This window comes from Centrocercus urophasianus, unplaced genomic scaffold (genome assembly GCF_019232065.1).
Source record: "Centrocercus urophasianus isolate 14NV4802_14NV808 unplaced genomic scaffold, USGS_Curo_1.0 seq_54, whole genome shotgun sequence".
NCBI lineage: Eukaryota > Metazoa > Chordata > Aves > Galliformes > Phasianidae > Centrocercus > Centrocercus urophasianus.
In genome coordinates, this window is record NW_024885133.1 from 1,488,133 (window position 1) to 1,514,209 (window position 26,077).

General features: G+C 51.7%; 4 protein-coding genes across 12 annotated transcripts in view; 3 read left to right on the forward strand and 1 right to left on the reverse strand.

The window, feature by feature from the left end:
* Positions 1-159: 159 nt before the first annotated feature.
* Positions 160-5,380, forward strand: LOC122169437 (procathepsin L-like). 7 transcript variants are annotated; one of them, XR_006171565.1, is made up of 9 exons: positions 160-358; positions 748-872; positions 3,274-3,399; positions 3,555-3,677; positions 3,824-3,973; positions 4,209-4,433; positions 4,519-4,687; positions 4,831-4,998; positions 5,154-5,244. XR_006171565.1 is itself a non-coding variant. In XM_042835591.1 (9 exons), exons 2-9 carry the CDS (start codon positions 819-821, stop codon positions 5,251-5,253), a joined length of 1,062 nt encoding a protein of 353 aa, XP_042691525.1. In that variant the 5' UTR covers positions 160-358; positions 748-818; the 3' UTR covers positions 5,254-5,380. The 7 variants fall into 7 exon arrangements, 6 of the variants coding, with proteins under 6 accessions (XP_042691525.1, XP_042691531.1, XP_042691530.1 ...); XM_042835591.1 differs by having other exon boundaries at positions 4,884-4,998; positions 5,154-5,380; XM_042835596.1 differs by lacking the exon at positions 160-358 and adding an exon at positions 2,975-3,133 and having other exon boundaries at positions 782-879; positions 4,884-4,998; positions 5,154-5,380.
* A 595-nt stretch (positions 5,381-5,975) lies between these two features.
* Positions 5,976-10,226, forward strand: MYDGF (myeloid derived growth factor). Its single transcript, XM_042835598.1, has 6 exons — positions 5,976-6,227; positions 6,966-7,016; positions 7,793-7,854; positions 8,302-8,383; positions 8,923-8,995; positions 9,366-10,226. The coding sequence occupies exons 1-6, from the start codon at positions 5,991-5,993 to the stop codon at positions 9,443-9,445; spliced, it is 585 nt and encodes a 194-aa protein (XP_042691532.1). The 5' UTR covers positions 5,976-5,990; the 3' UTR covers positions 9,446-10,226.
* Positions 10,227-12,352: 2,126 nt separating this feature from the next.
* Positions 12,353-18,491, reverse strand: TNFAIP8L1 (TNF alpha induced protein 8 like 1). Its single transcript, XM_042835738.1, has 2 exons — positions 18,347-18,491; positions 12,353-13,772 (listed from the first exon to the last, which is right to left on the reverse strand). The coding sequence occupies exon 2, from the start codon at positions 13,768-13,770 to the stop codon at positions 13,210-13,212; it is 561 nt and encodes a 186-aa protein (XP_042691672.1). The 5' UTR covers positions 13,771-13,772; positions 18,347-18,491; the 3' UTR covers positions 12,353-13,209.
* A 267-nt stretch (positions 18,492-18,758) lies between these two features.
* LOC122169504 overlaps positions 18,759-26,077 on the forward strand; it is a 10,309-nt gene continuing 2,990 nt past the window's right edge. The window contains exons 1-5 of one of the 3 annotated variants that reach the window (XM_042835734.1): positions 18,759-18,920; positions 22,641-22,761; positions 23,299-23,360; positions 25,382-25,513; positions 25,828-25,975. In XM_042835734.1, the coding sequence (XP_042691668.1) occupies positions 25,498-25,513; positions 25,828-25,975 (164 nt within the window). In that variant the 5' untranslated portion in view covers positions 18,759-18,920; positions 22,641-22,761; positions 23,299-23,360; positions 25,382-25,497. Of the gene's footprint in view, positions 18,921-21,433; positions 22,762-23,298; positions 23,361-25,381; positions 25,514-25,827; positions 25,976-26,077 lie in introns of those variants that run through there. The other 2 variants (XM_042835736.1, XM_042835735.1) reach the window with 2 other exon arrangements.

The following is a 26,077-nucleotide window of genomic DNA, read 5'->3' on the forward strand; positions in this document are numbered from 1 at the left end:
TGGGAGGAAGCACCATCTGGCTTACAACGGGTAAAGCTGCTTTTATGGTAAAAGCAAAGTGCTTTGTTTGGTTTCTGTGTCAGACAGCGGACAGAATGTTAAAGCCTTGATGTTCCTCAAAGGAAGCACGATCCAGCAATTGAAGATGCTGTAGGGTGGAGAGCTGGGAATCCTGGACTGTTCTTGGCTCTGCCATTCAGGCAATCCTGGACTGTTCTTGGCTCTGCCATTCAGGCACTGCATGACCTGGAGGGAGGCTTCCCGTGCTTGCAAGTAGCCTCAGCCGTGGAGATAGGAACCTCACCCAGCATCCCAGCTCCCTCTGACTTCTTGGGGTTGCAGCTGCTCTGTGGCACAGGTAACAGCCTGGCGGCTCATCTTCAAGCACTGGCAGCTCCGATCCCACGCTGGGAGGACATGCGTGGGTGCTGGGCATAGAGCTGCTTTTTGCAAGTATCTGAATACTCGCCCATGCTTGCTTTCTGTGGCACTTAAGGCCTACAAAACCTGGCTTTGCTGCTTTTCTTTCTGTATTAGAGTTGAGCATTAATTAAATTGCTATTAAATGCCCTGAGGATGAAAGCTAGAGACTTTCATTTTAAATGCAAAGCATCTCACAGCTGGAGGATTTTGTTTTCTCAATATGGCTGTGAGCATATTTCTTGCCCAGGAATTCACCTGGCTCTCTTGGTCATGCTTTAGCTTCGATCATGCACCCTGCTTAGTACCTTCTGGTGTTTCTTTGAGGTCTGAGGAGCAGCGGAAGGGGAGGTAATGGAGGAAGTTGCACATCTCTGAAGCTTCCTTAAGAGAAGGGTATGCTTTTCCTCACAGAGAGAAGAGTCACTCCCTTCACAGCTGGGTGGGTGCCGGTACGTGGTAAGAAGCTTTATTTTGCGGGGTTTGCTTATTTTAAGTCTTAATCTCAAGTGTTTTCTTCCTGTGCCAAAAGAACAAGTATTCTTAAAATGTCTGCAATGCACTCTTAAACTTTTATAGATGAACAGTTTATCTGCCAGCTGCTTTGATCCTCCAAGCTTGCTTCTGAAGCTGCAGGATTATTTGGTGCCATAAAAAAATAAAGTTTTCTTCTGTTGGGTATTGAGATCCTGAGAGGCATTAACTTGGAAAATCACTACAAACCCAAGTTTTTCTATATGTAACAAGATTGAAATACAAATGGCGTAGGAGGCTTCCACCTAGCTGTCCTGAGAGACAGGGAATTGGAGTATGAAGCAGCAAAGTAGCTCTTTTGGATAGAGGATTTGCAGCTGCAATAGAACAGAGTTAACTTCCTGTGAGGGCAAGTGGTAACGGCTGCAGGAAGTGGAGGGCATTGTGATGGATGCTGGAGAGGCCGGATAGAAGGCGCTCTTCCTCAGTACTAAGCCTGAGTTTGTTGGGAGGCACTTCTCCCATGAAACTCCAATGTGTGGAGTTTTATTTTTAGGTGTAGGATGTGGAGAACAGATGTTTGGTTTCAAAAATAAGTCATTTTGAACTGCTTCTTGAGCTACAGAATTAGCTCAGCTAGATGCTGTTACTCTGAAAGATGGTCGAGTGGAAAGCTTCTTAGCATCTCCGTTCCTAAAGTGTTGGGGAATAAAGGTGTGGTGATGGCTCTTTCTCTTAAAGCTGCAGTAGTGCAAGCTCAGGGCACAGTCCTGGGTGCTGTTCTCTCACTGTTGCTGCTCTGCAGAGCAGTGCCTGTGGGATGGCTGAGTTTGCTGCAAAATACGTTTCATCAGATTCCATCAAAGGAGGCGTGGGCTGTGCAGCAGCAGTGTGAGGAAGACAAATGGCTGCAGTGGTGGGGGACTGGGGGAGTCAGACTGCAAAATGCAAAGTGTAAACTGATCATGGCGTGTCCTCACTGAGGACTTTTGGAGAAGCATGCACACATCTGCTTCCAGCACATTGCCTCTTAGCTGGGGCAGATGCAGTGCTTTGCTCCAAAGCCCATGGAATCCTCACTGCAGTGCTGCCCTCCTCCTTGTGTAGAAACAAACTTATTTTCTCTGGTTTTAGCTCAAGCTCCTTGCTCAGAGGCTGTTGCAGCTTCCCCTTGGCTTTCAAGTGAGAACAGCATTGTCCCAGCCCAGCAGCTGTGGCTCTTGCTGTGTTGGGCTCTGTGTTTTGCCTCGAGTCCCAAAGCTGCTCTGAACTGGGATGCAGAGGCTGAGCCATAGGCATTCCCCCTGGCCCCCAGCCTCATTCATGCCAGTCCTTTTTCTTCCCTTCTGACCTTCCCTCATGCATCTGTGCTTCAGCCAGGGTTGTGCAGAGCCAACAAAAGGCACAACCTGGGGAAAGGTCTGTGCATTTTTCCCCCTTTCTTTTTTTTTTTTTTTTTTTTTTTTTTTTTTTTCCAGAAAGCATTGCAGATATCTTTATCCCTGTTCCTGGTGCTGCTCTCAGGGCTGGCTGCAGCTCTCAGGCCGCTAGGCAAACGTTGCTCTGGAGATGCCAACATGCAGTCTCAGTGTTAGTGGTGCAGTCAACAGGAAGGAATGCATGAGGTGGCTGCTGCTGTAGGAAGGGGGTGGGGAGCATGAGGCACTGTGACAGCAGAGAAATGCAGCAGCCCTGAGTAAGGGATTTTGAAAATAAAAATTGTGGAAAGACTGTAGGGAGCATAGAAAGGCAGGAAGGGTGGACAAACTAGGGTGTTCCAGAGCCACCCAAGCTGACAGATAAGAGTGGGGATGGTGTGTCTGCAGCCAGCGGCTTCCACTATCTGCAGCCTGCAAGTCCCTCCATGGTGGGGGACATGGTGCTTGAGCTGCTACCAGGCACAACTGGGGACAAACACTATAATGTGGTCAGGGGACAGGTTTGCAGGTGGGTAAAGGGGCTTTTGCTGCATGGTGGCAGATGGAACGTGTCCAGTGTGGCCCTGGAGCAGCACTGGGTGCGGCTGTACCTGCTTTTCTCACTGCCCTTTTGTCTGCATTTGCTTTGTTCTGCCACTCAGGGAACAGGATGGAGCTCCAGTTTCTTGTGAAGCCATTCATTCCTCTCCTAAAAAGGACAGTTAAATACCACGAAAAGGACAGACAGCTAAGACCCTCTAAAGCTCCTGTCAAAACAGCTGCATGTCCATACAAAAGTTGATCCAGCTGAAGGAACAAATGTATATCTTGCCTTTCTCTGCTTTCCCCTCATCTTTAATCCAGACTTGGAAGGATTTATCTTGCCCAATCCAGGGGCTGTAGAGTAACCATGGGGCTCTACCCAGGCCTACCTCATCCCTCCTTTTGCTTTTCCCTTCAGTTCAGAGCCATGACTGTGCCCTTGGGGCTGCTGCTGGCCCTGTTGGGCTACATCACGGCACTGGACCCTGCACTGGAGGAGGCCTGGGAAGGGTGGAAGAGCCTATATGCCAAGGAGTACCCTGGGGTACGTCTGCACCAGCTGCGGAAGGACCTGGCCATGCTCAGCTCCCCTTGGGCCTGACAGCCTGGGGTCAGCTTCAGAAGGGTCCATACCTGGGAAGGCCCCTCTGATGCTCCTGGGGGCTGTTCCTGACCCCAGGCTGCTCTGCCCCTTGACAGGAGGCTGAGGTCATCCGCAGGGAGGTCTGGGAGAAGAACCTACGGCGCATAGAGCAGCACAACTGGGAAGAGTCACAGGGGCAGCATACGTTCCGCCTGGGCATGAACCATTACGGGGACCTGGTACTTGCACCTCCTCCAAGGACTTGATCTGAGGGCTAGGTGCCCCCGGCCTACTCTGCTTGGAGTGATGGTGCTCCCTGGGGTGCAACCTGCCCATGGGGAGCAGCAGTGCAGGTGGCCCTGCACACAAACATATGCACCTACAGATGGACGAGGAGTTCAACCAACTCCTGAATGGCTTCACCCCAGTGCAGCATGAGGAGCCAGCACTGACCTTCCAGGCATCGGCAGCTCAGAAGACCCCAGCAGAAGTGGACTGGAGGGTGAGAGGCTACGTGACACCCGTAAAGAACCAGGTAGGCACGTGGGGGGCTCTGTCCAGGGCCACAGGATGGGTGCCAGCAGCAGAAGCTAGAGACTGCATCCTCCAAAGGGCTGGAATTCTGTGAAACCCAGCAGTCCTATAGTTTTGGCTGTTGCAGTTTCTTGTAGTTTTGCAGATGAGGAGCTGGAAAGCAACACTATGGGGTCACCCTCCATCACGTTTTGGAGTGATGTTGTGATCCCCCCCATCACTTCCCTCTCACCTAGGGGCACTGTGGATCATGCTGGGCATTCAGTGCCACAGGGGCCCTGGAGGGACTTGTCTTTAATTGGACGGGGAAGCTGGCAGTGCTGAGTGAGCAGAACCTCATCGACTGCTCCTGGAAGCTGGGCAACAACGGTTGCCAAGGTGGCTACATGACCCGTGCCTTCCAGTATGTGCATGACAATGGTGGCATGAACTCCGAGCACGTCTACCCCTACGAGGCCACAGTAAGGGGCAGCAGGAAGGGGGCAAGCAGGGATAGAGCTGTGCTTGTGGGTCCCAGCCCTGGCACTGCTTTCTCCCTGCTCTCAGGACACCTCTAGCTGCCGATACAACCCTGGGGACAGAGCAGCCAACTGCTCCACAGTCTGGCTGGTGGCGCAGGGCAGTGAGACAGCGCTGGAGCAGGCAGTGGCAACTGTGGGCCCTGTGTCTGTGGCAGTGGATGCCAGCAGCTTCTTCTTTCACTTCTACAAATCAGGTATCAATTCCTGCACCTGGAGAGGTGCGGTTAGGTAGACTAAGGCAGGTGTGCCTTGCTATGGGGCTGGGCAGCCAAGCCCTAGCAGAGCCCACAGGGCACCCAGCCCAGGAGAATGAGATCAGCCACCTTCCTTTTTCCAGGAGATGAATTGACCGGGGTCAGAGCCTGGACAACTCAGTTCTGTTCTTTCCAGGCATCTTCAGCAGTATGTTTTGCAGCCAGAAGGTGAACCATGGGATGTTGGCTGTGGGCTATGGTACCAGCCAGGAGGGCAAGAAGAATGTGAGCTACTGGATCTTAAAGAATAGGTAGAGGTGGCTTAGATCTGCCATCACTTTCAGCCTGTCCACTGCTCCTCTACGAGGTCAAAGATGCAGCAGGAGTATCCCCATCCCACGACATGTGACACGTCTCCCTGTGCCATGGGAGTGCAGATGCGCTCATTCTCCATCTCCTCCTGCAGCTGGTCAGAGGTGTGGGGTGAGCAGGGCTACATCCGCCTGCTGAAGGGAGCCAACAACCACTGTGGGGTGGCCAACCAAGCCAGCTTTCCTCTGCCGTGAGATCCTGGACTGGAAGGAAGATGGCACTCACTGGGATTGCTCCCCTGCCTTGCTGTGAGGATAGGGATGCTTCCTTCAGGAAGGGGCTTTTGTCTGTGTGAAAAACAATTAAAAATGGCATAGCTAATCACTCTGTGCCTGCAAAGGGGGGCTAAGGCATGGCTAATGTAGCAGGTTCTTTTTTTTTTCTTTTCTTGGTTGGTGAAAGGAGCTTTCTCTGCCCCTTTCATAGAACCACAGAATGTTTTGTGTTGAAAGGGACCTCTAAAGACCATCTTGTCCCGCTCTGCAAAGAACAGGGATGCCTACAGCCCATTCAGGTGCTTTTCCTTCCATCTGAATCTCAAATGCCAGAGCTCTGAGATTTTTGGCCACAACTGCAGCTCTCTAACTCAAACATTATCCCTCCTAGCCCAGCTCTTTATAAAGTAACTCCTTATCAAAGCAAGCCTGCAGCACACATGAAAAAAAAACCCTTAACTTCCTTCACCTTCTGCTGCTTATTTCTGTGTCTATCAAATACTGTGGGGATTCGCTCTCTCTGAGAGCAAACACAAGGCCATAAAAAGGGGAACACGCAGCTCTGAAATGGCCAGCCCGCGGGATGGCTCCAGGGGCGCTGTCCACGTAGACGCCGTCACTTTGTCCCATATCCTAATGGCTCTTTGTCCCAGTCGTGAAGAGCCCCTGCCCTCACTCCGCTACGTCCCGGCCCAGGCTCCCTGCCCACACACAAGATGGCCGCCACGGCGCCCCCTAACCGCTCGCCGCCCGCACTGACCCCTTCCGCCCGCCGTAGCGCGGGCTTCCTTTTCAAGATGGCGGCGCCCTGCGGTCTGAGCAATCGGTGGCTGTGGGCCACGGTGGTGCCGGCCGCAGTGCTATGCTTAGCGGTCCGGGCCGCGGAGGAGGCAAGCACAGCTGATTTCGACGTGAGGCCCGGCGGAGAGGCTCACTCCTTCTCCCGGAGCCTGGTAAGGGGAGAGGAGGGACGGGGAGAGGAGAGTGTACGCGTCTCTCGCTGATTGGTGGGAACGCATGTCATTCCTTGCTGCTGGCATGGGGATTGGCTGACAGCAGGGAAGGCGGGACGAGTGGTAGATGACAGGGGTAGGAGGTGGGGGTTCTGGGCCGGTTGCTGTGGGAGCGATGCCTGGGAAAGGGGCTTTCAGGTGGGGGTGGACTACAAAGGAATGAGATCTCTAGGAAGGAAGGAACTGGGATCGGGTCTCCAAAGAGAAAGGGGTCTGGGGCGCCAAAGAATGGCCACTAGCTGAAGGAAATGTGTCGCCACTAGGGTGGGATGATCCCTGTGACCAAGAACTCCCTAGGCTGGGTCGAGAGGGGGGTTCAGTGGAAGGAGATGCTTCAAGGGAAAGTGAGGGGCTCCAAGGGAAGGAGGAGTCTCTAGGGAAAGGTGTGCTGAGGGGATCTGGTGAGATGGGAACTGCAGGTTACTGCCCACTCCCTAGCCCAGATCCTCAGGGTTCTGTTGAGACCCCCAGAGCACCTCCTAGATGAGGGCCTTGCAGCCCCCACCAATATTGGGGCTCTTCCTAGGGTCAGACCAGTGGGGGATCCTCTGTGCCCACACCCCTTATGGCCTTCTCAGGTGTTCCCATGTCTCATGTTGGTGAAGTACTGATGCTGAACAGGTAGATTCACACAGTTTGTCACTCCATGGCCAGGCTGCTGATCTTCTCTTTCTCCAGGGAGATTACACCTGCACTTTCACGTACTCTGCTCAGGGAGGAACGAATGAGGTGAGTTGGGCAATTTGGATTCTTCCTTTGCGCTCAGTCTGGCTGCGCAGAACAGGATTCTGTTGTTATCAGTGCTGACAGCAGTAGTAACTGAGAAGGACTGATGTGCCTCAGAGATAAAAGGCTGCTGTTCTGCCAGAAGCCTCAGTTGGTCAGTCATCATTTTGTCCCCTAGGTTTAGTTGTGGCCAGGACAAGAAACTTCTTTTTCTACAAGAAGGAAGTGGTTTCCTTTGTGATCAGCTGATTCCAGGGCCCAGGAGCTGAGGGAGGGTGGTGGCACCATTTCCGACACCATGTGTTAGCAAAAATAGCGTTGTTGGGTTTGCTTCTTTAATGGAAGCGTCCTCTGTGTGTTGCAACAATGCTGTGGCACACAAGGCCATGACATTTGTAAGTTTTAATGAATCTTGGGGCCAAATGCTTTCAATGGAGAACAGAATTATCATTTCGTGCCCCTGTAGGTAGGAAGGGCCTTGGAGGAGTAACTCCTTAGTTTTTAGGAAACTGCATAGAACCAGGTCCTTTTATTTTATTGTAAAATGGTATGAGACTTGTACTCTTTTCTATAACTGCACTGATGAAATTGTGGGGAAAAGAGAAAGAGTGACCAGGGCTCCTGCTTTGTGCAAACAAAATAGAAGGGGTCATCAACAGCTGTTCTATAATTATGTTTTGCAATTTCACAGTGGTGCTCCTGCACCTAGGAGGCGGGGATGAATTGGAAAATGGGAGATGTTTTTCAAGATTAACTGTTGGGGCTTTTCCCCTCTGCAGCAATGGCAGATGAACATTGGAGTCAGTGAAGACAACCTGCTCTTCTCCTGCTCTGTCTGGAGGTGTGTGGTTTAACCTGAAAAGCAACAAGCCAGGTGGCGGCTTGGCCAGGGTTCTTCCCTGTGGCAGCAGGGATGGTGCTTCCTGGCTTTCCTCTCCTGGGAGTTGCTGTGACTCTGGGAGGTCTCACAAGCCAGGTGATGTTTCTTCCCCGATTTCTTCACTATACTAGTTGAAGCTGCAAAAGAGCTAGAGATGGCTGTGGAGGGAGGGAGCTATGTATCCTGCCACTCCTCTACACTTCCACCCTCTCTACCAACAGCAGGGATTAGAAGAAGCTGCCTGATTTGCCCCTTCACTGGAAAATCAGAGCAGGATGGTCTCTAATGCTTGTGGCCTAGAGAGAGCCAAGAACCAGAGTGCTACTGTGCCTGACCCTTCCCTATGATCTCACCTCCCATTATAACCTTTCCCTGCTTTAGATGCCAAAGGCTGTGTTCTTATTTTAGGCCCCAAGGGAAGTCTTACCTCTTCTTCACCCAGTTTAAATCAGAAGTGAAAGGAGCCAAGATAGAATACGCCATGGCTTATGTAAGTCCAAGCTGATGACTCGGATATAGGCATGTGGAAAGCTGCTGTAAAACATGGGTTGAACATTGAAAACTTTCATGAGACATCTGTCCAGTAAAATATACTCCAACATGCCCTTAATTAGAGAGTGGTGGCAGTCAGGACCGAGTGTCTGCAGAAAGACCCTCCAGCACTATTTAATTTCTGCTCCTTGTATGCTGTGGGTTATCTGCTGGTTTTGCCAATGTCATTGGCTCCAAAAGACACCATCCTGCCAGGATGCACAGGACAAGGAGCACCTTGATTTGTCTCAACAAATTCATTCTTCCATCTCTTCGACTTTCAGTCATCTGAAGGTTGCTAGTTTGTGGTTTAAAAGGAAATGGAAACCTAGCCAGGAATTTTCCTTCAGATTTCCTTTGCAGATGTAGTTCTTTCACTCCACATTATTAAAAGACAAGTTTGTTCGTTTTCAAAATGTGCTGTTGTTTATTTGCTTTAGATGCACTAGCTTCTTAGATTACCTCAATTGTATAAGCTTTTTTTCCTTCCTGTTTCAGTCTCAAGCTGCAGTGGGTGCACAGAATGACATCCCCTTAAAACAGGAAGAATTCGAAATCACTGAAACGACAGGTCTGTGACTGCGAAAACTACACGAAAAAGGGCCTGGTGTGGGAGACAAGCCTGGTTGTCTACCAGGAGATGAGCAGTTAAGCTTAAAGCCAATAGATGACAGCATGGAGGCAGACACTGCACATTATGGAGTCAGCAGTGTAGTGTTCATGATCCATAGTTGGCAGCAAGATTTTGCAGGTCCCCTTCCTGTTTAAGTGTTAATTGGCATGGGGAAGAATGGGTTTATCACAGTGTGCTTGTACTGTGCATGTAAAGAACGTCAGTGTCCAACTTGCTGGCTTTTTATCATCCTGGAAGGGAACCAGCAGAGCTGTTTTATTTATACCTTACCATTTGTTTATCCTGTACTTGTTTTTTCTCTTTGTAGTGTCTCACAGGGAAGGCAAGTTCCGTTTTGAACTGTCGAAACTCGTGATTGTAGCAAAAACTCCCCATGATGAGCTGTGACTCTGAAGATGCTGTTGGGCGGTGTTTCGGCCAGGAGACCATGGCAGACAATGGAGTTTACTTATTATTGGCAGTTATTTCAGTTGGCCAAACCTTTCATGTTTTCCATATTGAGGTGCGCTAGGGTCCAAGACAAGTGGGGCGTTGAGGTGTTGAGAAAAATGCGTTCTGTCTTGTGTCAGAGTAACAGTGTGCTTTGCAGCTGGAAACATCCTCTGAAAATCCTGATCTAGAGCCAGCCATTCTGCTGCCTGCTTTCTACTTCAGTGATCTGCTGAATATGGTAAAGCAGCCCTCTAAAACAGCACTTTATCTTCCTTGCTAGGAGGAGCAATGCAGCAGCTGGATTTAAGCAAGATCTCCTAAATGAAAGTTGTTAACCCTGGAGTCTCTGGAAGGGGGTAACAGGGTTTCTTTCTCTGGAAGCTTTACAGAAGAAACAAATTAAATTGGGTAGAAGGGGGAAGGAAGGGATAGGGTTGGTCAAAGCCAATTGACTTCTTATGTGCTACTGTGGAAAACCATCACTGGCTTAATTGGAGAGGATGTTCTGTTCCTGTCCTAGTGCAGATTGCAGATTGGGATAACTTGGCATGGGGAAGGCAGTTTCTTATTCTGGCACAACCCAGGAATCAATCCAAGCAACACTTTCATGTCTCAGTAACAGTGCAGGACTATTTTCTATGTACAGAAGCATTTTTTTCTTATCTAAAATATTAACAGCGAGGGAATGTGGAATTCCTATCCTGCGTAAATACACAAATAAAGCATCATCTTCTCACCTGGGTTTGCTTTGGTCTATGATTCCTGTTCTCCAACTGGATGCCTAGCAATCCAGTTCAGCGCTTACTTAGCCAGCAGTTGCTGAGATGTCGTGCAGGAGGTGCCTGCCGGTTTATGGGGGTTCTGCACATCCAAGAGGTATCCCAGCAGCCCACAGGAACCTGTAACCCAGTGCTGTCATGATAGGTGCTTTGCCCAGAGCTGGTGCCTGGTGTCAACTGTGGTCATTGTTAGCTTTTCTGTTTTGTGGGAGTTTCCTCAACTTTGAGAGTACTTTGCACTGGGAATTTTACAGGCTTTGTTTTCCAGAGTTTTCCTGGACGTTTCTTTCTCCATTGGGTGGCTCCTGGAATTGCAGATAACCTGCAGGTCTGAGGAGTGATCTCTTTCCCTTAAACCAGCTGCTTGGAGGGAGTCAGCAAAACAGAATCAAAGGGACTCATTTCCCAGACTCAGATGGCCAGTGTTGGGATAGAAATCTAGGTTGTGAGGTGGCTCTGCTAGCAGAGGGTGAGCTCTCCATGGCTTCACCAGGATGGGAAAGTGGGTTTGAGGATGAGGTGTGTGTTTGCTGTGGGGTGCAGGGAAGAACATTCAGATTAGGGATTTGAAAGTGAGGGAAAGCTGGTGCCAGGCACTTTGTGAGTTGAGCTTGGTCCTCTCTCTCGCACAGGAGAGTAAGAACCCTTGGGGACAAAGAAAACAGCTGTGATTCAGTAGGGACTACTCTGAGCAGAGATGCTTCATACAGTTAAGGAACATGATGCAGCTGGTGCTGGTGTGCTCATCGAGAACGGAACAGTGAAGCATTTTTGGCTGCCAGCGCAGCAGCATCCATCAGCTCCATTCCACTTTGTGTTCTCTGCATCTACCGATACTCCACCAAGCGGTGCAGAGCTGTTAGCAGCCCCAGCTACTCTTAGGCATATACCTGACAGTTGCAGAAAGCGCAATGGAGATAGGAACATCTGTTCTCAAACGTTGCACACCTGTATGGGAACTGCTGAGTCACGGCCTGAACCTCTGATTGATCACCTGAGGCGAGCCATGAGTCAGCCAGAGGAGCACAGGTGAAGGCAATTCAATTCACCTGTGCTGCCGGAAGGGGTGGAGCCAGGCTGCACCCCTCCTAGACCTATTGAAGAGCTGGCTACCAGAGGGGAAGGATCTCTTCTGGAGATCGCCCCTCTTGGTGTCTTCTGGTGAGCTCAGCCGAAGGGTAAGCTCTTCCACTAATTCTCTTTTGTGATCGTTGTTTACTTTGCCTAATTCTCTTGATTATATTGTAATTATAACATCTTGATATCTATTGATTATACAATTATATTGTAATTATAACATCTTGATTATACAACACCAAAGCCTACCCTTCTCTGCCTTCTCCAAAGGGCCAACAACTCTGTGACTCTTGGCTGCATTCTCCTATGCTCATGCATGTATATGCGCCTTACTCCACATCCTGAGCTTGCTTTGCACAATTAAATTAGTCGCGATACTTAGAGCCATGCCTATGAAATGACGGAGGTAGAGGCTTTCTTTTACTATTAAAGGCTGAAACTTACCACTGCCTTGAGCTGGCAGCAGGAAGGGAGCAGGGGATGCGAGTGGCTGGGTTGTACCTGTGAGCACTGGAGACATCCCACAGAGCACAAGGAACAAGAAAGTCACCAAGATAAGGCCAGCTGATATTGCGCAGTGACTTGTCTATTTTCAAAGCAAAGATCAATGTTTGAATTAGGCCGAGGCTGGTGCATCTATGCTGAGAGCACAATGCACTGTAAGGCTGCCCCTTCCCTTTTGTCACTGGAGTTGTGCTTTTTTTATTCCTGCTGTGCAGCACAGGGACTGATGCAGGGAAGCATGTGGGTGCATGTACAGGACCCCATACCTTTGGTGCTGATTTTGCACCATGGTTTTTCCCACCACCTTAGCGTTGGCTGTGCAGCACTGCTGTGCCAGGGAGCAGCGGTTTGAGGAGGAGGATCTTTGTTGTCATGCCAGGGAAAGGGAAAGCAGAAGCCTCAGGCACAGTGAGCAGTCTTCATGCAAAGGACAAACCTAGCAAGCTAGTGCCCATCGCACTTGTTTGGTGACCATCACCGCTTTGTACGAACCACACAGAGCACCAAGCCAAACCGGTTGAGTTTATTTAAATAACTCATAAGGGCTACAGAGTTTTGTAAAAAAAACAATTAGAACTCACTCAAGGACATGTAAAATGTGTGAAATACTTGGGACAATGACAATGGAAGGCATCTGAGTGATCACAGTGATACCATCCACAGGAGGCTGTTCGGGGATCCCAGCTGAGCCCAGGATGAAGGAGAACACAGGGCCACCAGTGTGCTTCCAGCCCTGAGGGACCACTGCTCACCCGTGCAATTGGGGATCTTTCTGGTTGCCAGGACTTGCCCTTGGGAGGCCAAAACCCCTTCCAGCCTGCAAGGCACAGAAGTACCCTCCTAAGCTGGGCAGTGTAAACCTAGAGCATGGCTTGCTCCCACTTTGTCATGGAGGTGCTGAGACCTTGCCAAAATAGAGCCATGATAATGGTATCACACCTCCTCACCAAGCAGCTGCCCATCTGCTTGGATTGGTGTTGCACACTGCCAGTCTTTGGTTTGTTTTCTATAGAAGGATTACAGTCAAGTTCAAAGTGGAGAATCCAGTTGTGGCCAGTTCCTTGGACTCAGAGCTAAGAGCACTTCATGGGCAAAGGAAAACCAAGAATACAGCAGGAGCCCAGGGAGCCAGAAGCCCTGGAGCACTGCAAAGAACTCAGCCAGGAGCAAGGTTTGCAGATCCTGGGCAAGGAACGGACAAAGTCAGGAGGTTCGGTCTTTATTTATATAAAGAGGAGAAAATGAGAGAGTTAGCATCACAGAGAAGAAGACAAAGCCCTGTCATCACCAAAATGCCTGTATGTCCTGTCTTCAGGCTCATAGGTAATGGGATGCTGAGTCATGTTGCCACCAATGGCTTCAAATGTTGTCCTCCTCCAGCATCTTATTAACACCTTCACAGATCCTCTTCAGGTGGGTGCGGTAGGGCTCGGCTGGCCCGTAGAGGGCTGAGAGGAACTCGTAGTCTGCAAAGTGGTTGAAGACATGGTTGATGCGGGAGTGTGACTTGGCCGTCAGGTGGCTGCTGACAGCCTGGTGCAGGAGGTCTCGGCACTCCGTCAGCACACTTGACATGACCCTGCGGTCAAAGGTGAAGTCTATCTGGTGGAAGCTGACCGCTGTCATGGCCAAGGTGTGCACCTTCTTGCGGAAGCGCTCTATCACCAGCAGCTCCTCAGGGCTGAACTGCCCATTGCGGTACAGCACGCCCAGCTTCATCACAATCTTGATGAGGTTTTTGATGATCTTCTGGGCCTCTTTGCGATTGTGGGTGTACTCCTTCGTGGCTCGATAAAGCTCGTCCAAGATCTCGCTGCTTGTGTCGTCAATGAAGACATTGGCCATGGTCTTGGAAGCCATTTTGCTCAAGAGCTTCTTCTGGGCCTGCAAGGCCAAGCTCTTGGTGCTGAAGGTGTCCATCTCTGCGGGGAAAAAGAGGCACACATGGTTCAGCCCACATCCTGGAACTGGCCCTACATCCTCTCCTCCCCGCACACCTCGCACTAAAGGTAAGACTAGGAGCAGCTCTTTTTCAGGAGGCTCTGGCTGCCAGAGGAGAGGAGCTCACACCCCAGCTTTGGTTTAGGGATGACTTATGGGGTGTTCCTGACTCTCTTCCCTAGTTGCTGGGGTAAAACTGCAGTACAATTCCCATGAGACCTTCACTCTTCTACTTCCCAAGATTGCCACTGCACTGCACTGCAGGAAGGGGCTCCTGTCCCATCACTTTACTGCTTCCTTACAACCTGACTCATTTCCTGTAGGTTGAGACAGGTGGGGCTGAGTCACCCATTGTAGCCACGTGCAGCTCTGTGTGGTGACAGCTGTTCCAGTGCGAGGATGAGTGAGAGATGCAGGTTGCTTATGCAATTATCTGCATGCAGCACAGTCAGAATGGTAAAAGGAGAGCAGGGAAGGGATTGCTCTATAAATACATCACCATTGGTTCTCTTGATCGTGGAGGGAAAAGAAATACTGAAGCTAAAGGACACTGCCAGAGTGAGAATAAATTAGATACAGAGAGGAGAACTGCCAACTGCCCCATACACACGGTGCTGCCAGAGCTGAGCCCATGTCCTGGGCTCACAAATGGCCCCAGCTGCAATCCCAGGCCATGAGCCCCCCCATTGGCAATGGGCTTTGTGCCCTGAATGCTCCCAGTGCTACAGGATGCTGAGCAGGAGCAGTGCCTGTATAAACAGAGATTCCCACGCCTGAGCTCTTTGTTGGGCAACCACAGGCAATGAGCAAAAGCAAACTCCACCCATGGAATCATGAAAAAATAGGAAGCTCCCACTCCTCCAAAACACTCAACTGCAATCACGAACTTTGCTTCTGCATTGATCCCAGGGGGAAGCTTCCACACCCCAAAGATTCAATCAGCTCCCAACGGGAGATTTTATGGGCTTTTTCCTGCTGGGAAGGGTCCCACTGACCCCTGGTCCCATTGTTGGTGGAGGGGCTGTCACCACTATCAGTGTGCGGAAGAGTCTGCTTTGCCCTACTGAGCAGTCTGCAGACTGAAATAAACCACCAAATTTCCTTCCTGTCACTCAAGTCTGCAGCCCTATGCTGGGCTCGTTTTTTTTTCCTTCTTCTTCTTAATGAAAACGCCCTTGAAACCCAGGGTCTGCTACTGAAAGAGCAGCAATACTGTACACTGAGCCCTGCTCTGGAAGAGCACAGTGTAGCGTCGCCCTGGCAATGAATGGTGGCTTTGCACACAGCCACTGTCATTTCTTTGGACTTTTTTCCAGGAATCTGAACCCAAGTGAGAAAAGTCGAGCTTCCTGGGAGCTTTGCAGACTCCAGCAGGACTTGAAGGCATGGCCACGCCATGGGGCTCTGCTGAAGGCTGCAACATCTGCACTGGGTTCTATACCCGGATATCCTGTGGGACCTGTGAAGGTGATGCTCCAACACACCCCAAAGCACTGCAATGAGTTCCTGCCAGGCTGGGCAAATGCAAGGTCCTTGTTTCAGCTCAGGGCTTTGGTTAAGCACTGAAAGCTGCTCAGCTGCAGGAGCAGAAAGAGACCTGGAGATACAGGAACAGGAGGTGCAGAGGTGGGGTGGAGAAGGAGGAGACCCTCTGGTCTGGGGGATGAAATTCTCATCCACAGAGGGAACAAAAACCCCATTACTGGGGTCAGGGGAGTCCCAGTCTCACACCCCACACACACCCCACACTCACCCCACACTGGTGTCGGTCCGGGTGCCAATCACCAGGCGCCCACAGCACTTCACCATACAACCCCACTGCACTCCTGGCAACCCCACAGCAGCTCCCATGGCAGCGGGATGAATATTTGATGCAGAAATGCAAACACACTTCAATAATGCATGGGGCAGTGTGGAGCAAGCGTGCAGAAAGGAGGGCTTGAGCTCAGAGCTCCTCCACCTCCCAGCTATGTTCCTACCCACCCCACCACACTTCCATTCCCTCCAACACAGTCCTGAGGGCAGCACCACTGTCTCCTATTAGGGCCAATGCTAAAAGTCAACATTTCAGGGTTGCTATCTCCTTGGTTCCCTGTGCTGTGTGCGCTACACCCCCCCCCATTGCCACTCAGGGAGATGCACGCATTGTGCCGCATTGCTGCTCTGCTCCCCAGTGCCGCCCCTATCACTTTCCTCTGCCAACCACCAAGTGCCCAACCAACATTAATTAATTAAACCTCACTGCTGTGCCAGATCACAGGAGAAGGGCCAGAGCTGCTGGGGTGTAACCAGAGCCTGACCCCACAGTGCTCAGCCCTCCCAGCCACATGCTGGGTGACACAGAAGGAAGCCAGTACCTTTGGTTGTCACTGCTCTGTGTGTGTGTTGTCATGGGTGCACACAGCCCTGCAGGAACATGCGTGCAGAGCAGAATGAGGCCAGAGGGGAAGCACCCTGCAGCACAGGGGAAACCTTATGACCCAACAGAGTGAACAGGAGCACAGTGAGGGCAGGGGACAAAGAACACTGTGGGGACGAACCCTGAGCCCTACGCAATGCCTCACTTGGTTGCTGTGTGGCCCTGCTCTGCTGTTCTGGGACTCATTGTTGAATTCTGGGCCATGACTCCCTTTCCCTCGGCCGTGCAGCAGCAACACAGCAGTGCTCAGAGCTGCTCCAGTACTGCTCACAGCCCCATGCCATCCTGCTGGTGGCTGTGCTGGGGTCAGGAGCACAAGCCCAGATCTTCAGCAGAAGCAAAAAAAGGGGAAGAGTCTACCCAAGATGGCAAAATGCCTTTGGGGGTTTTTGAGCTTTTATAACCTGAAATCCCTGCAGGAAAAAGTGTCTTGCCCATTCCTGCAGCACAGCAGAGTGGCGCACACAGGGCACAATCACCTTGGTGACAAGGGGCCAAAGGCAGCACAGAAGGCCTGAGAGAAGGGGAGAGCCAGACCACAGGAAGAGTCATTGCAGCATCCTGCATGCACCCATCACTGTTCATCCTGGTGCCCCCTGCTACCCAATGGGACAGAAGCCAAGAACATTGCAACAAGCTCCTTTGCAACGAGCCCAGCATCCCCGAGCAGCCTGCAGGGCTGGGAAACACCTGACTTGGTCCCAGATCTGAATGGGCACCTGGGAACTTCAGTGTGCCCAGCAGCTCCAACATGGCCATGCATGGAGCTGGGTGAGGAGCTCCCACTACCAGCCCCAGCCTCAGGCATGGGAGGGAAGAGGGCTCCCACAGTGCTCCCTTCCCTGGGGACATGGCCATGGACGCTGTGTGGGAACAGCTGCTGGCACCTGGAGGGGGCCCCTGGGGAAAGCACCTCTATGCCATGCTTGGAGATCTGGTGGTGTCATCATACCCAGGGGCTCAGCAGCTGCAACACGAGGAGGAGGAAGGGGGCATTTTGGAGCATCCATCTCGCCTTCTATTTCCTCCTTCCCTTATCAGGCAGACAACGACCACTCTCTCTTGTGAGAGAGAAACTTCCTTTCTCCCTCACCAGGAGGAGACAGAGGCTCAGGAGAGCGATGGGGAAGTGCAAAACAGAGGGGGAAGCAGCAGTGCCGAGGCTGCACAGCACAGTGCACACTTCCTGCCCCTGTAAGGCTGCAGCAAGGGCAAAGCTAAGCAAAGTTTTGCAGATAGACTTTATCCTGATGGAGACAGTCCTGTAATGGGACCACTGCTGCAGCCTTCCTCCAGCGATGCTGTACTTCAGGTCACAACACAATGTTTGCAGCACCCTAAAAACTTCTTGGTGTGCTCTGCAGCAGTCAGGACAGTTTCATGTCACACCGGGCGGAATCCTCCCAGCCTCAGGGGTCCATCTGTGGTGCTGGGGGGGCGGGGGGAGGGCTCTAGGCCCCTGGGAGCTGTGGTGCCCCGCAAGTCCCCCACATGTGCAGGTTGGGGCTGCCATGGAGTGAGAGCCATGTTGGGCACCATGGCCCTGTTTGTGCACGGAACAGTATATCACATCCTTCCCGGAGCCGCTTCTCCGCTTCCCTTTTCAGACCCTGGTTCAGCTCCCCCAAGCTGCACAAACCCAAACACCCCCCACTATGCAGGAAGATGGGGACCAAAGTATGCTTCTTCAACCGCTGCAGTGAACCCCTCTCCTCTTTGCCGCTGTCCCATATTTTATCCAGAGGGAAAGCCGAGGCAGAGCCCCACACAAGACCCAGCTGCCCCATCAACACGTCCCACAAAACTGTGCCTCACCGTGGCCCTCAGACCCACACTCGTGCCCTGGGACACCTCCGGGACCCCCTTCTTCCCGCACTATGCAGCACATAGCCCCGGGGCAGCCCGGAGCTGCTCAGTTCTCTCGGCGCATAGTTCCATCCCTCTCCCACGCCCCCCCTCCCCGGCTTTTCAGAGCCACCCGGACAGGGGAAGCTGCCTCCGTTGCCGCCGCCGGTGAACCCCAGAACCTCCCAGCGACCCCCAGTGCACAGAGCCGCGGTTCGGGTAGAATCTCGGGCATGCAGCCCCCCGCGAAACGATAACAGGGACAGCGAGCCCCGCGCCTACAGCCCTTACCTGCACCAGAGCCACAGGGGCTCCTCCTGTGGGACGGGGTGTTTATTTTCCCGGGGCCTCTTCGTGCTCGGTCACAGCTGTACCGGTACCCCGTACGCCGCCGTGCCCGGTGTCCCCGGGCTGCTCCGGACCAAGCGGGGCCGAGCGCGGATGCAGCGGGGGCGGTGCCCATCGGCGGTGCTGGCCAATGGTGACGCGGGGCTTGCTACGAAGCTGCCAATAGGAGGGGGGACAGGGGAGTACCGAGGGGGCGGACTTCCCTCTCGCCCCAGGGTCATCGGCACCGGTGCCGGCCCCAGGACCGGGACGGGTGACCCTTCCCTGGTGCGCTGTGGGACTGACCCGCCCCGGCTGGAGCCCGGCAGTCGGGTACCCGAGGGCAGCTCCAGCCACTGTTGTCGTTCCGGTGCCGCTGAGCTCCTGCCCGGGAAAAGCCGTTCCCGGATGGCGGGGAAATCCCACACGCAGTGGCCGTGCTCCGACCAAGTCGGGTTGGGGAGGGGTCCTCTGCCGGCGCTCAGCGTGGTACCGCCCGCTCTGAGGGGCCCTGGAGGGCTCTAAGGGGCACTATTGGGTACTTGGGGGCTCTGAGAGGCACTCGGTGACTCTGGGAGGATACTGGGGAGCAATAGGAAGCTCTGAATTGCACTGGGGGGGCTGTCAGGGGCTCTGGGGGGCACAGGGGGGCACCGGGGAACACTGGAGGCACTGAGGGGCTCTAGGGGGTGCTTGGGGGGCACTGGGGTGTTCTGAGGGGCCTTGTGGACTCCAAGGGGCCACTTTACTCCCCAAAATAGGACAGTTTCTCCCCAAAATATAAAATTTCTCGCGGTCCGCGGTCTCTGCTGCCACCGTGTGGCAAATGTGCGGAACTGCACGCGTGGTGGTGTGCCGAAAACACCGCATGCGTAATGCTGTGAAGAGAAAAGCGCGTGCGTACAGGTGTGCCAAGAAAGGCGCATGCGTAGCGTTGTGTCGATGCAAATGCATGCGTAGGGCTGTGTTCCGACTGGCGGCCGGTGTGGAGGCGTGCCAAGAATGGTGCACACTGTGTCGGACTTGGCACGTGCGTAGTGCTTGCCGGATCTGATGCATGCGTACTGCTTTGTCAACAACAGTACGTGCTTTGTATTTTGGGTGCGGGCTTTTGTGCTGTTTTGGGGCAGTCTGGGGGTCCATGCAGCTTACATCGAGGCACAGTGCAATGAGTCATACTGCTCAGGGTCTGAATTTGGGGCGTTTGGGCTTTTTGTTGTCATAGCAGGGATCCATCTGGGCCCTAGATTTGGAGACAGGTTTGGGGCCAGGTGATGAGGAGATGGGGATGGTCAAGCATGACCTGCCTTTCATGAACCCGTGCTGACTTGGCCTGATCTCCTGGACACTGCGCACATGCCATGCAATCTCATCCAAGATGATGTGCTCCATAACCTTCCCTGGTACCAAGGTCAGGCTAACAGGCATATAGTTCCCCGGATCCTCCTTACAGCCCTTCTTGAAGATGGGAGTCACATCAGCAAGCCTCCAATCCTCTGGGACATCACCAGTTAACCAGGAGCACTGATAGATGGCCGAGAGGGGCTCAGCAATCACCCCTGCCAGCTCCCTCAGCACCTGATGGTGCAGCCCATCCAGTCCCATGGACTTGTGACAGTCCAGACAGAGGAGAAGCTCTCTGACTATCTCCACCAGAATCGCTGGGGGCATATTCTGAACAGCGTCCCAGACTTCCAGATCGGGGCATAAAAAACCCAGAGGATAACTAGCCTGGCTATTAAAGGCAGATGTAAAGAAGGCATTGAGGCCCTCAGCCCTCTCCTTGTCCTCAGTGACCACATTCCCTGCTGCATCAAGTATAGGATGATAATTATCTTTGGTTCTTCTTCTGCCGTTGATATATTTATAAAAGGATTTTTTTATTGTCTTTTACTGCAGAGGCCAATCTGACTTCAAGTTGGGCTTTCTCCTTCTTAACTTCCTCCCTGCATACCTTAGCTACTTCTTTATAATCTCCCCAAGTAGCCTGCCCCTTCTTCCAGAGGACGTAGGCTTTTTCTCCTTGAGTCTCAACAGTAATTCCCAGCTCATCCACACGAGTCATCTACTCCTACGGCATTCAGAGACAGCCTGTTCCTGTGCCTTTAAGATTTCTGTCTTGAGTAGCGTCCAGGCTTCCTGGGCCCCTTTTACCCTTGAGAAGCGACTCCCAAGGGACCCGCGCTACAAGCACACTGAACAGATCAAAGTCTGCCCTCTAGAAGTTCAAGAAGGTGGTTTTGCTGGTCACTCATTCAACATCCTCAAGAATGGATAATTCTACAGTTCCGTGGTCACTCTGCCCAAGATGGTCTCCAATCTTCACTTCTCCCACCAGTACTTCTCTGTTAGCAAAGACCAGGTCCAGCAGGGCACCGCCTACCAGTTGCGTAAGGAAGCTATCTTCCACAAGTCTATAAACCTCCTGGACTACTTCCTCGGTGCTATATTATATTTCCAACATATATCATCAACATACATCATTCCTTGATGTTTAACCCCATTGATACACCAACATCACCTCGCAGCGTCACCCCACCACATCACTGCAGTATCATCCCAATCTCACCACAATATCAACCCTGAGCATCACTCCAGCATTACTCCTTGATGTGTATCACCTCAGTGACACCCCAGCATCACCCATCATCTCAATAACATCACCCCAGCAACAGCCCCTGCTGTCAATCCCAGTGATACCCCAGCACTACATCCCAACATAACAGTACATAGAGGCAAGTAGCAGGTTCACCCACTGAGGACACGCATATAATCAAAGAATATTAGGGTGTTATAATCACAAAATAAAAAAGAGAGATAGGCAAAGTAAACTATGATCACAAAAGAGAATAATTGGAAGGCTTACCCTTATGCTGAGTCCACCTGCAAATCACCAGTAGGGGCAACCTCCAGAACAGATCCTTCCCCAATCGTAGCCAGCTCTTAAATAGGTCTAGGAGGGGTGGAGCCAGGCTCCACCCCTTCCGGCAGCACAGGTGAATTGAATTGCCTTCACCTGTGCTCCTCTGGCTGACTCACGGCTCGCCTCAGGTGATCAATCAGAGGTTCAGGCCACGACTCAGCAGTTCCCATACAACACCAAATCCTGAAATATTTTCACGATGGTCTTTAATTGCAAAGCGAGCAAGTGACACACATTTCTCACTGGGAAGCCATAAGCTGACCCTGGCAGTTTGGTCAACAGCATTTGCTCCATTCACACCGGTAATCTCAACCCTTTGCTGTCCAGGCTGCACACACAGCTTCTCTACATCTTACTGTGTTTTGAAATCTGTGCTCCCCTACCTATTAGAAACATCACCAATTGTCTCTGAGGACAGATTGGGATCAAAATACGTGGGCTGTCATAGCTCATCCACTGATAAACCTCCCATTGCTAGACAGGCAGACCCAATTACCTGCCAGTCATTACTTTTTATTTATTTATTTTTCTTTCTTCATACCTTTATGGGAACTGTGAGGTCACAGCCTGAAGCAGTGATTAAGCACCTGTTGAGGGGTGTAGCCCTGCGAGCACAGGTGGAAGCAATTCTCCTATGGGACCGGATAGGGCTGAGCCTGGCTCCACCCCTTCCTGATCGCATTTAAGGGCTGGCAGCCATAGAGGCAGCATCTCTTTGTGGGGACTGCCTTCTTGGGAGCCTTGGGTGAGCCCTTGGAGTGTGGTGAGTGATTCCTTCTATGTTTCAAGGCTGTGGGCTTCTCTTTTTGTTAGATCTTGCCCATATAGCCGTCAGCCCTTCAACGTGGTCAGGATCTGTATCTGGAGGCTGTCTCCTTTGGTGTGTGGGATGTGTTTCCTTCTTTACTGTAGGGCCATTATCTCTCCTTTTTGGGGTATTCTGATCACTTTTAAGGGTTGGCAGCTGTAAGGGTAGTAGCTCTACCTGGGGACTGCTTCCTCTCAAGTGTGGGGTGAGCCCTTGGAGTGGGATGAGTGGTTCCTTTTTTATTTCAGGGCTGTGATCCCTCCTTTTTGGGGGGATCCTGACAGCATTTAAAGGTTTGTAGCTGTAAGGGTGTTTTCTCTTCCTGGAGGTTGCCTCTTTAGGTATGTGGGGTGAATATTTCCTTTGTTATTTTGAGGTTGTGAGCTCTGTATTTTTTGGGGGATCCTGACCACGTTTAAGGGCTGGTAGCTGTAAGGGCAGCGTCTCTGTCTAGAGATTGCTTCCTTTAGAGTGTGGGGTGAGTGTTTGTCTTTGGAATGGGGCAATTGATTTCCTCTCTGTTGTAGGGTTATGAACTCCCCATTTTTTAGAGGATCCTGACCACATTTAAGAGCTGGCAGCTGTAAGGGCATCATCTGTGCCTGGAGACTGCTTCCTTTGGGATGTGGAGCAAGCACTTGGAGTGGGGTGAGCAATTCCTTCTTTACTGCAGGGCTGTGAACTCCACCTTCTCAGGGGATTCTGAAATGGCTTAGAGCAGCTGTATCTGCTGTGCGTGTCCTTACAATGCCCTTCAGTTCTTATCTAAGGGAGAGAAAGGGTTTCTCTCCCTTTCTGAGTTGCTGATGGAGGGATTGGTATACATTTCTTTCTTTCAATGCTTTCTCATTTCTGGAATGCTTCAATCATCCCCAATGATGCTGGTTGGCTGACTGAGCACTTCCATAAAGGGGTTCTGCATTTTGTAGATTGCGTTTGCAAGTCTCTTTAAGCCCACTATCTTCTGGTGGAGCCTGTTCCCTCGTCATGATTTTCACCACATAATCTCCAACCTGGGGCTCCAGACTTAGTTTGTTTGCTGTCACATCATCCCAGCCTGTTTCATGACTGTAGCGAACAGTGCCATGTATTAATTTCGCCCATGCAGAGTTGTTTAAGGGTGTTCTGTGCATAATTATCATGTATTAAATTACGTTTTGTGTTTCTTCTGATCTTATTTTGTAGCTCGATGGGGTTTTAGGATTGCCAGGGCTCCTCTAATCAGTGGTGTGAGAACTGCAGAGCAGGTAATGGAACATCACAAGCCCCGTGTTGGTGCATCGCTTGTATGCAGGCAGGTTTGTGATGACTGTGGGGAAACTCACTTGGGGATGGAATAGGCTTAAAATGGGCTCGCTCCACTGGTTCTGTGCTCCCATCCCTGTAAGCTCCATGGCTGCTCATAGAGTGAGGTGCATCATCTGGGACCTGAACCCCAGTGGCCATTTGCTTCATCCTCGCTCAGTATAATACAGTCTGCACTGCTCGAGCATACTGACCACAGGTGTTCCGTTCCTGTCTTACGGTTCTCTCCAATATCTCCCTTATGGATTTGTCAGTGATAATGGATCCCAGGGCATCGTTGTCAGAGCACCTTGTGGCTGACCACCCCAGGGTCCTACAGCTCTTTCTGTTTTAATGGCAGATCTGGCTTTGTGTTAATAAGAAAGAAAGGATTGTCCTCTTCTGGATGACTGCAGTCAGGATTTCCCCAGATATCTCATCCCATTTGTTAGGGATGCTATTAATTTCCCAAACTCCCACCCCTCTTCCTCCCATTCCCTGACGCACATTAAGCAGCTCTGCAGCTCTGGGACCCAGCCGTGTGACAAAATGTGGCCCCTGGTCTGCTGAATGCTGGGTCTGGCACAGAGAGGCTCTGTGACTGATGTGGAGCATCCCAACTGGAGTACTTGGTGCCATTTATGGTGATCTGGTGTGACTCCCCCACAACAAACAAGGACATCCACAACTGGATCAGGTTGCTCAGAGCCTGACCCAGCCTCGCCTTGGAAGGGACAGGGCGACAATCATGTGTCTGGGTAACCTGTTCCACTGTGTCACCACCCTCGCTGTACAAGATTTTCTTTATATCTAAGCTAAATTTTTTTCGTGTTCTTTCCTTTAGGTATTGAAAGGCTGTTCCCAGATCACCTCGGAACCTTCACTTCTCCAGGCTGAACAGCTCCAGCTCTCTCTCTCTTTATAGGAAAGGCGTTCCATCCCTCGGTTCATGTTTGTGGCTGTTCTCTGGACGTGCTCCAACAGCTCAACGTCTGTCCTGCACTGCGGGTATCCACATCCAGACACAGCACCTCCAGGTGAGGTCTCACTAGAGCAGAGGGGCAGGGCCACCTCCCTTTGCCTACTGACCGCGCATCTTTGGATGGAGCCCAGTATACAGTTGGCTTTCTGGGCTGGGAAGGTACATTGCTGAGTGCCCACTACTCAGCCTGTTGAGGTCCCTCTGGATGGCGTCCCGTCCCTCTGGCATGTCACTGCACCCCACAGCTCAGTGTCAGTAGGGTTCACTGTCAATGTCACTGATGAAGGGGCAATCCCAGATGTTTAGCAAAGAACACCTTGAGAGCAGCCCCACAGAGAAGGATTTGCGGATCCCGGTGGATGAGAAGGTGGACATGAGCCAGCAGAGTGCGCTTGCAGCCTGGAAGGCCAACTGTGTTCTGGGCTGCATTAAAAGAGGAGTGGCCAGCAGGGAGAGGGAGGTGATTGTCCCCCTCTACTCAGTTCTTGTGAGGCCCCATGTGCAGTGCTGCGTCCAGGCCTGGGGCCCGCAGCACAGGAAGGATGTGGAGCTCTTGGAGCAGGTCCAGAGAAAGGCACTAAGATGATTAGAGGGCTGGAGCAGCTCTCCTATGAGGAAAGGTTGAGGGATTTGGGCTTGTTCAGCCTGGAGAAGAGAAGGCTTGGGGGAGACCTCATTGTAGCCTTCCAGTACTTGAAGGGAATGTATAAGCAGGAAGGGCTGTTTATGAGGATGGATAGTGATAGGACAAGGGGAAATGGTTTTAAACTGAGACAGGGGAGTTTAGGTTGGTTATTAGGAGGAAGCTTTTCATACAGAGGGTGGTGAGGCACTGGAACGTGTTCTTTAGAGTCACTTCCAGGAGGATCTGCTCCACAATTTTTCCCAGCACGGAGGTGAGAGTGACATGTTGGTAGTTCCCCGGGTCACACTTTCTATCCGTAATGACAGGTGTGCTGTTGCTTTTTTTCTTTTTTTTTTTTTTTTTTTTCTACTCATCAGGGACTTCTCCTGACTGCTTCAACTTCTGAAATACCATTGAGAGTGGCTCAGTGACTGCAGTGGTGAATTCCCTCAGAACTCTGGGACTCATCTTGTCAGGACCCGAAGACTCCTGGATGTTCGGGTCCTCAGGTGGTCCAGAACCTGATCTCCCATCACAGTGTAGGGTAGGGAGGGGTCTGTGGGACTGGCATTGCTTCCTCAATCCCCACCTACCAAACCAAAGGTGAGGGCTGTGTATAATGAGCAGTTATCAGAGAAGAAGGAAGCAAAAATGTTGTTGGGTACCTGAGCCTTCTCTTTGTCTGTTGTTCCCAGCTTCACTGCTGCTGGTAAGCAGCACTGTGCGCAGAGTGCAGCCACGTTGATCAGAGAAAGGAGCGCAGGTTTGTGAAAGAGGCACATCTGCAGGGCAGTGCCTTCATTACTGTGTTGTTGTCCAACAGGTGGCAGCAGAGCTGTGGTGCTCCCGAGTGCCGTAACGACTGCATGGAGATGTGTGGGTCTTCATGGGAACAGCAAGGAACTGGAATCTGCATCTCTTGGAATGCCTCGGAACCTTGCTTTGCTGGCTGGTAATTGTCTGCCCAGCAGGTAAGGGCAATGCACACCCACCAGTGTTTACCCACTCCATAGCATGGCACAGCATGGTGCTCCCAGAGCTCTTAATTGCACTTTATGGTGCCCAGAAGGCTG

Excerpts from the sequence above, each read along its gene's own strand:
- TNFAIP8L1 (XM_042835738.1), bottom strand. The coding sequence starts at position 13,770 with ATGGACACCTTCAGCACCAAGAGCTTGGCCTTGCAGGCCCAGAAGAAG.
- MYDGF (XM_042835598.1), top strand. The coding sequence starts at position 5,991 with ATGGCCGCCACGGCGCCCCCTAACCGCTCGCCGCCCGCACTGACCCCT. Across the intron at positions 6,228-6,965 it reads ACTCCTTCTCCCGGAGCCTG|GGAGATTACACCTGCACTTT; the intron begins GTAAGGGGAGAG and ends CTCTTTCTCCAG. Across the intron at positions 7,855-8,301 it reads TTCTCCTGCTCTGTCTGGAG|GCCCCAAGGGAAGTCTTACC; the intron begins GTGTGTGGTTTA and ends TTCTTATTTTAG.
- LOC122169437 (XM_042835591.1), top strand. The coding sequence starts at position 819 with ATGCTTTTCCTCACAGAGAGAAGAGTCACTCCCTTCACAGCTGGGTGG. Across the intron at positions 3,400-3,554 it reads ATGCCAAGGAGTACCCTGGG|GAGGCTGAGGTCATCCGCAG; the intron begins GTACGTCTGCAC and ends GCCCCTTGACAG. Across the intron at positions 4,999-5,153 it reads TACTGGATCTTAAAGAATAG|CTGGTCAGAGGTGTGGGGTG; the intron begins GTAGAGGTGGCT and ends CTCCTCCTGCAG.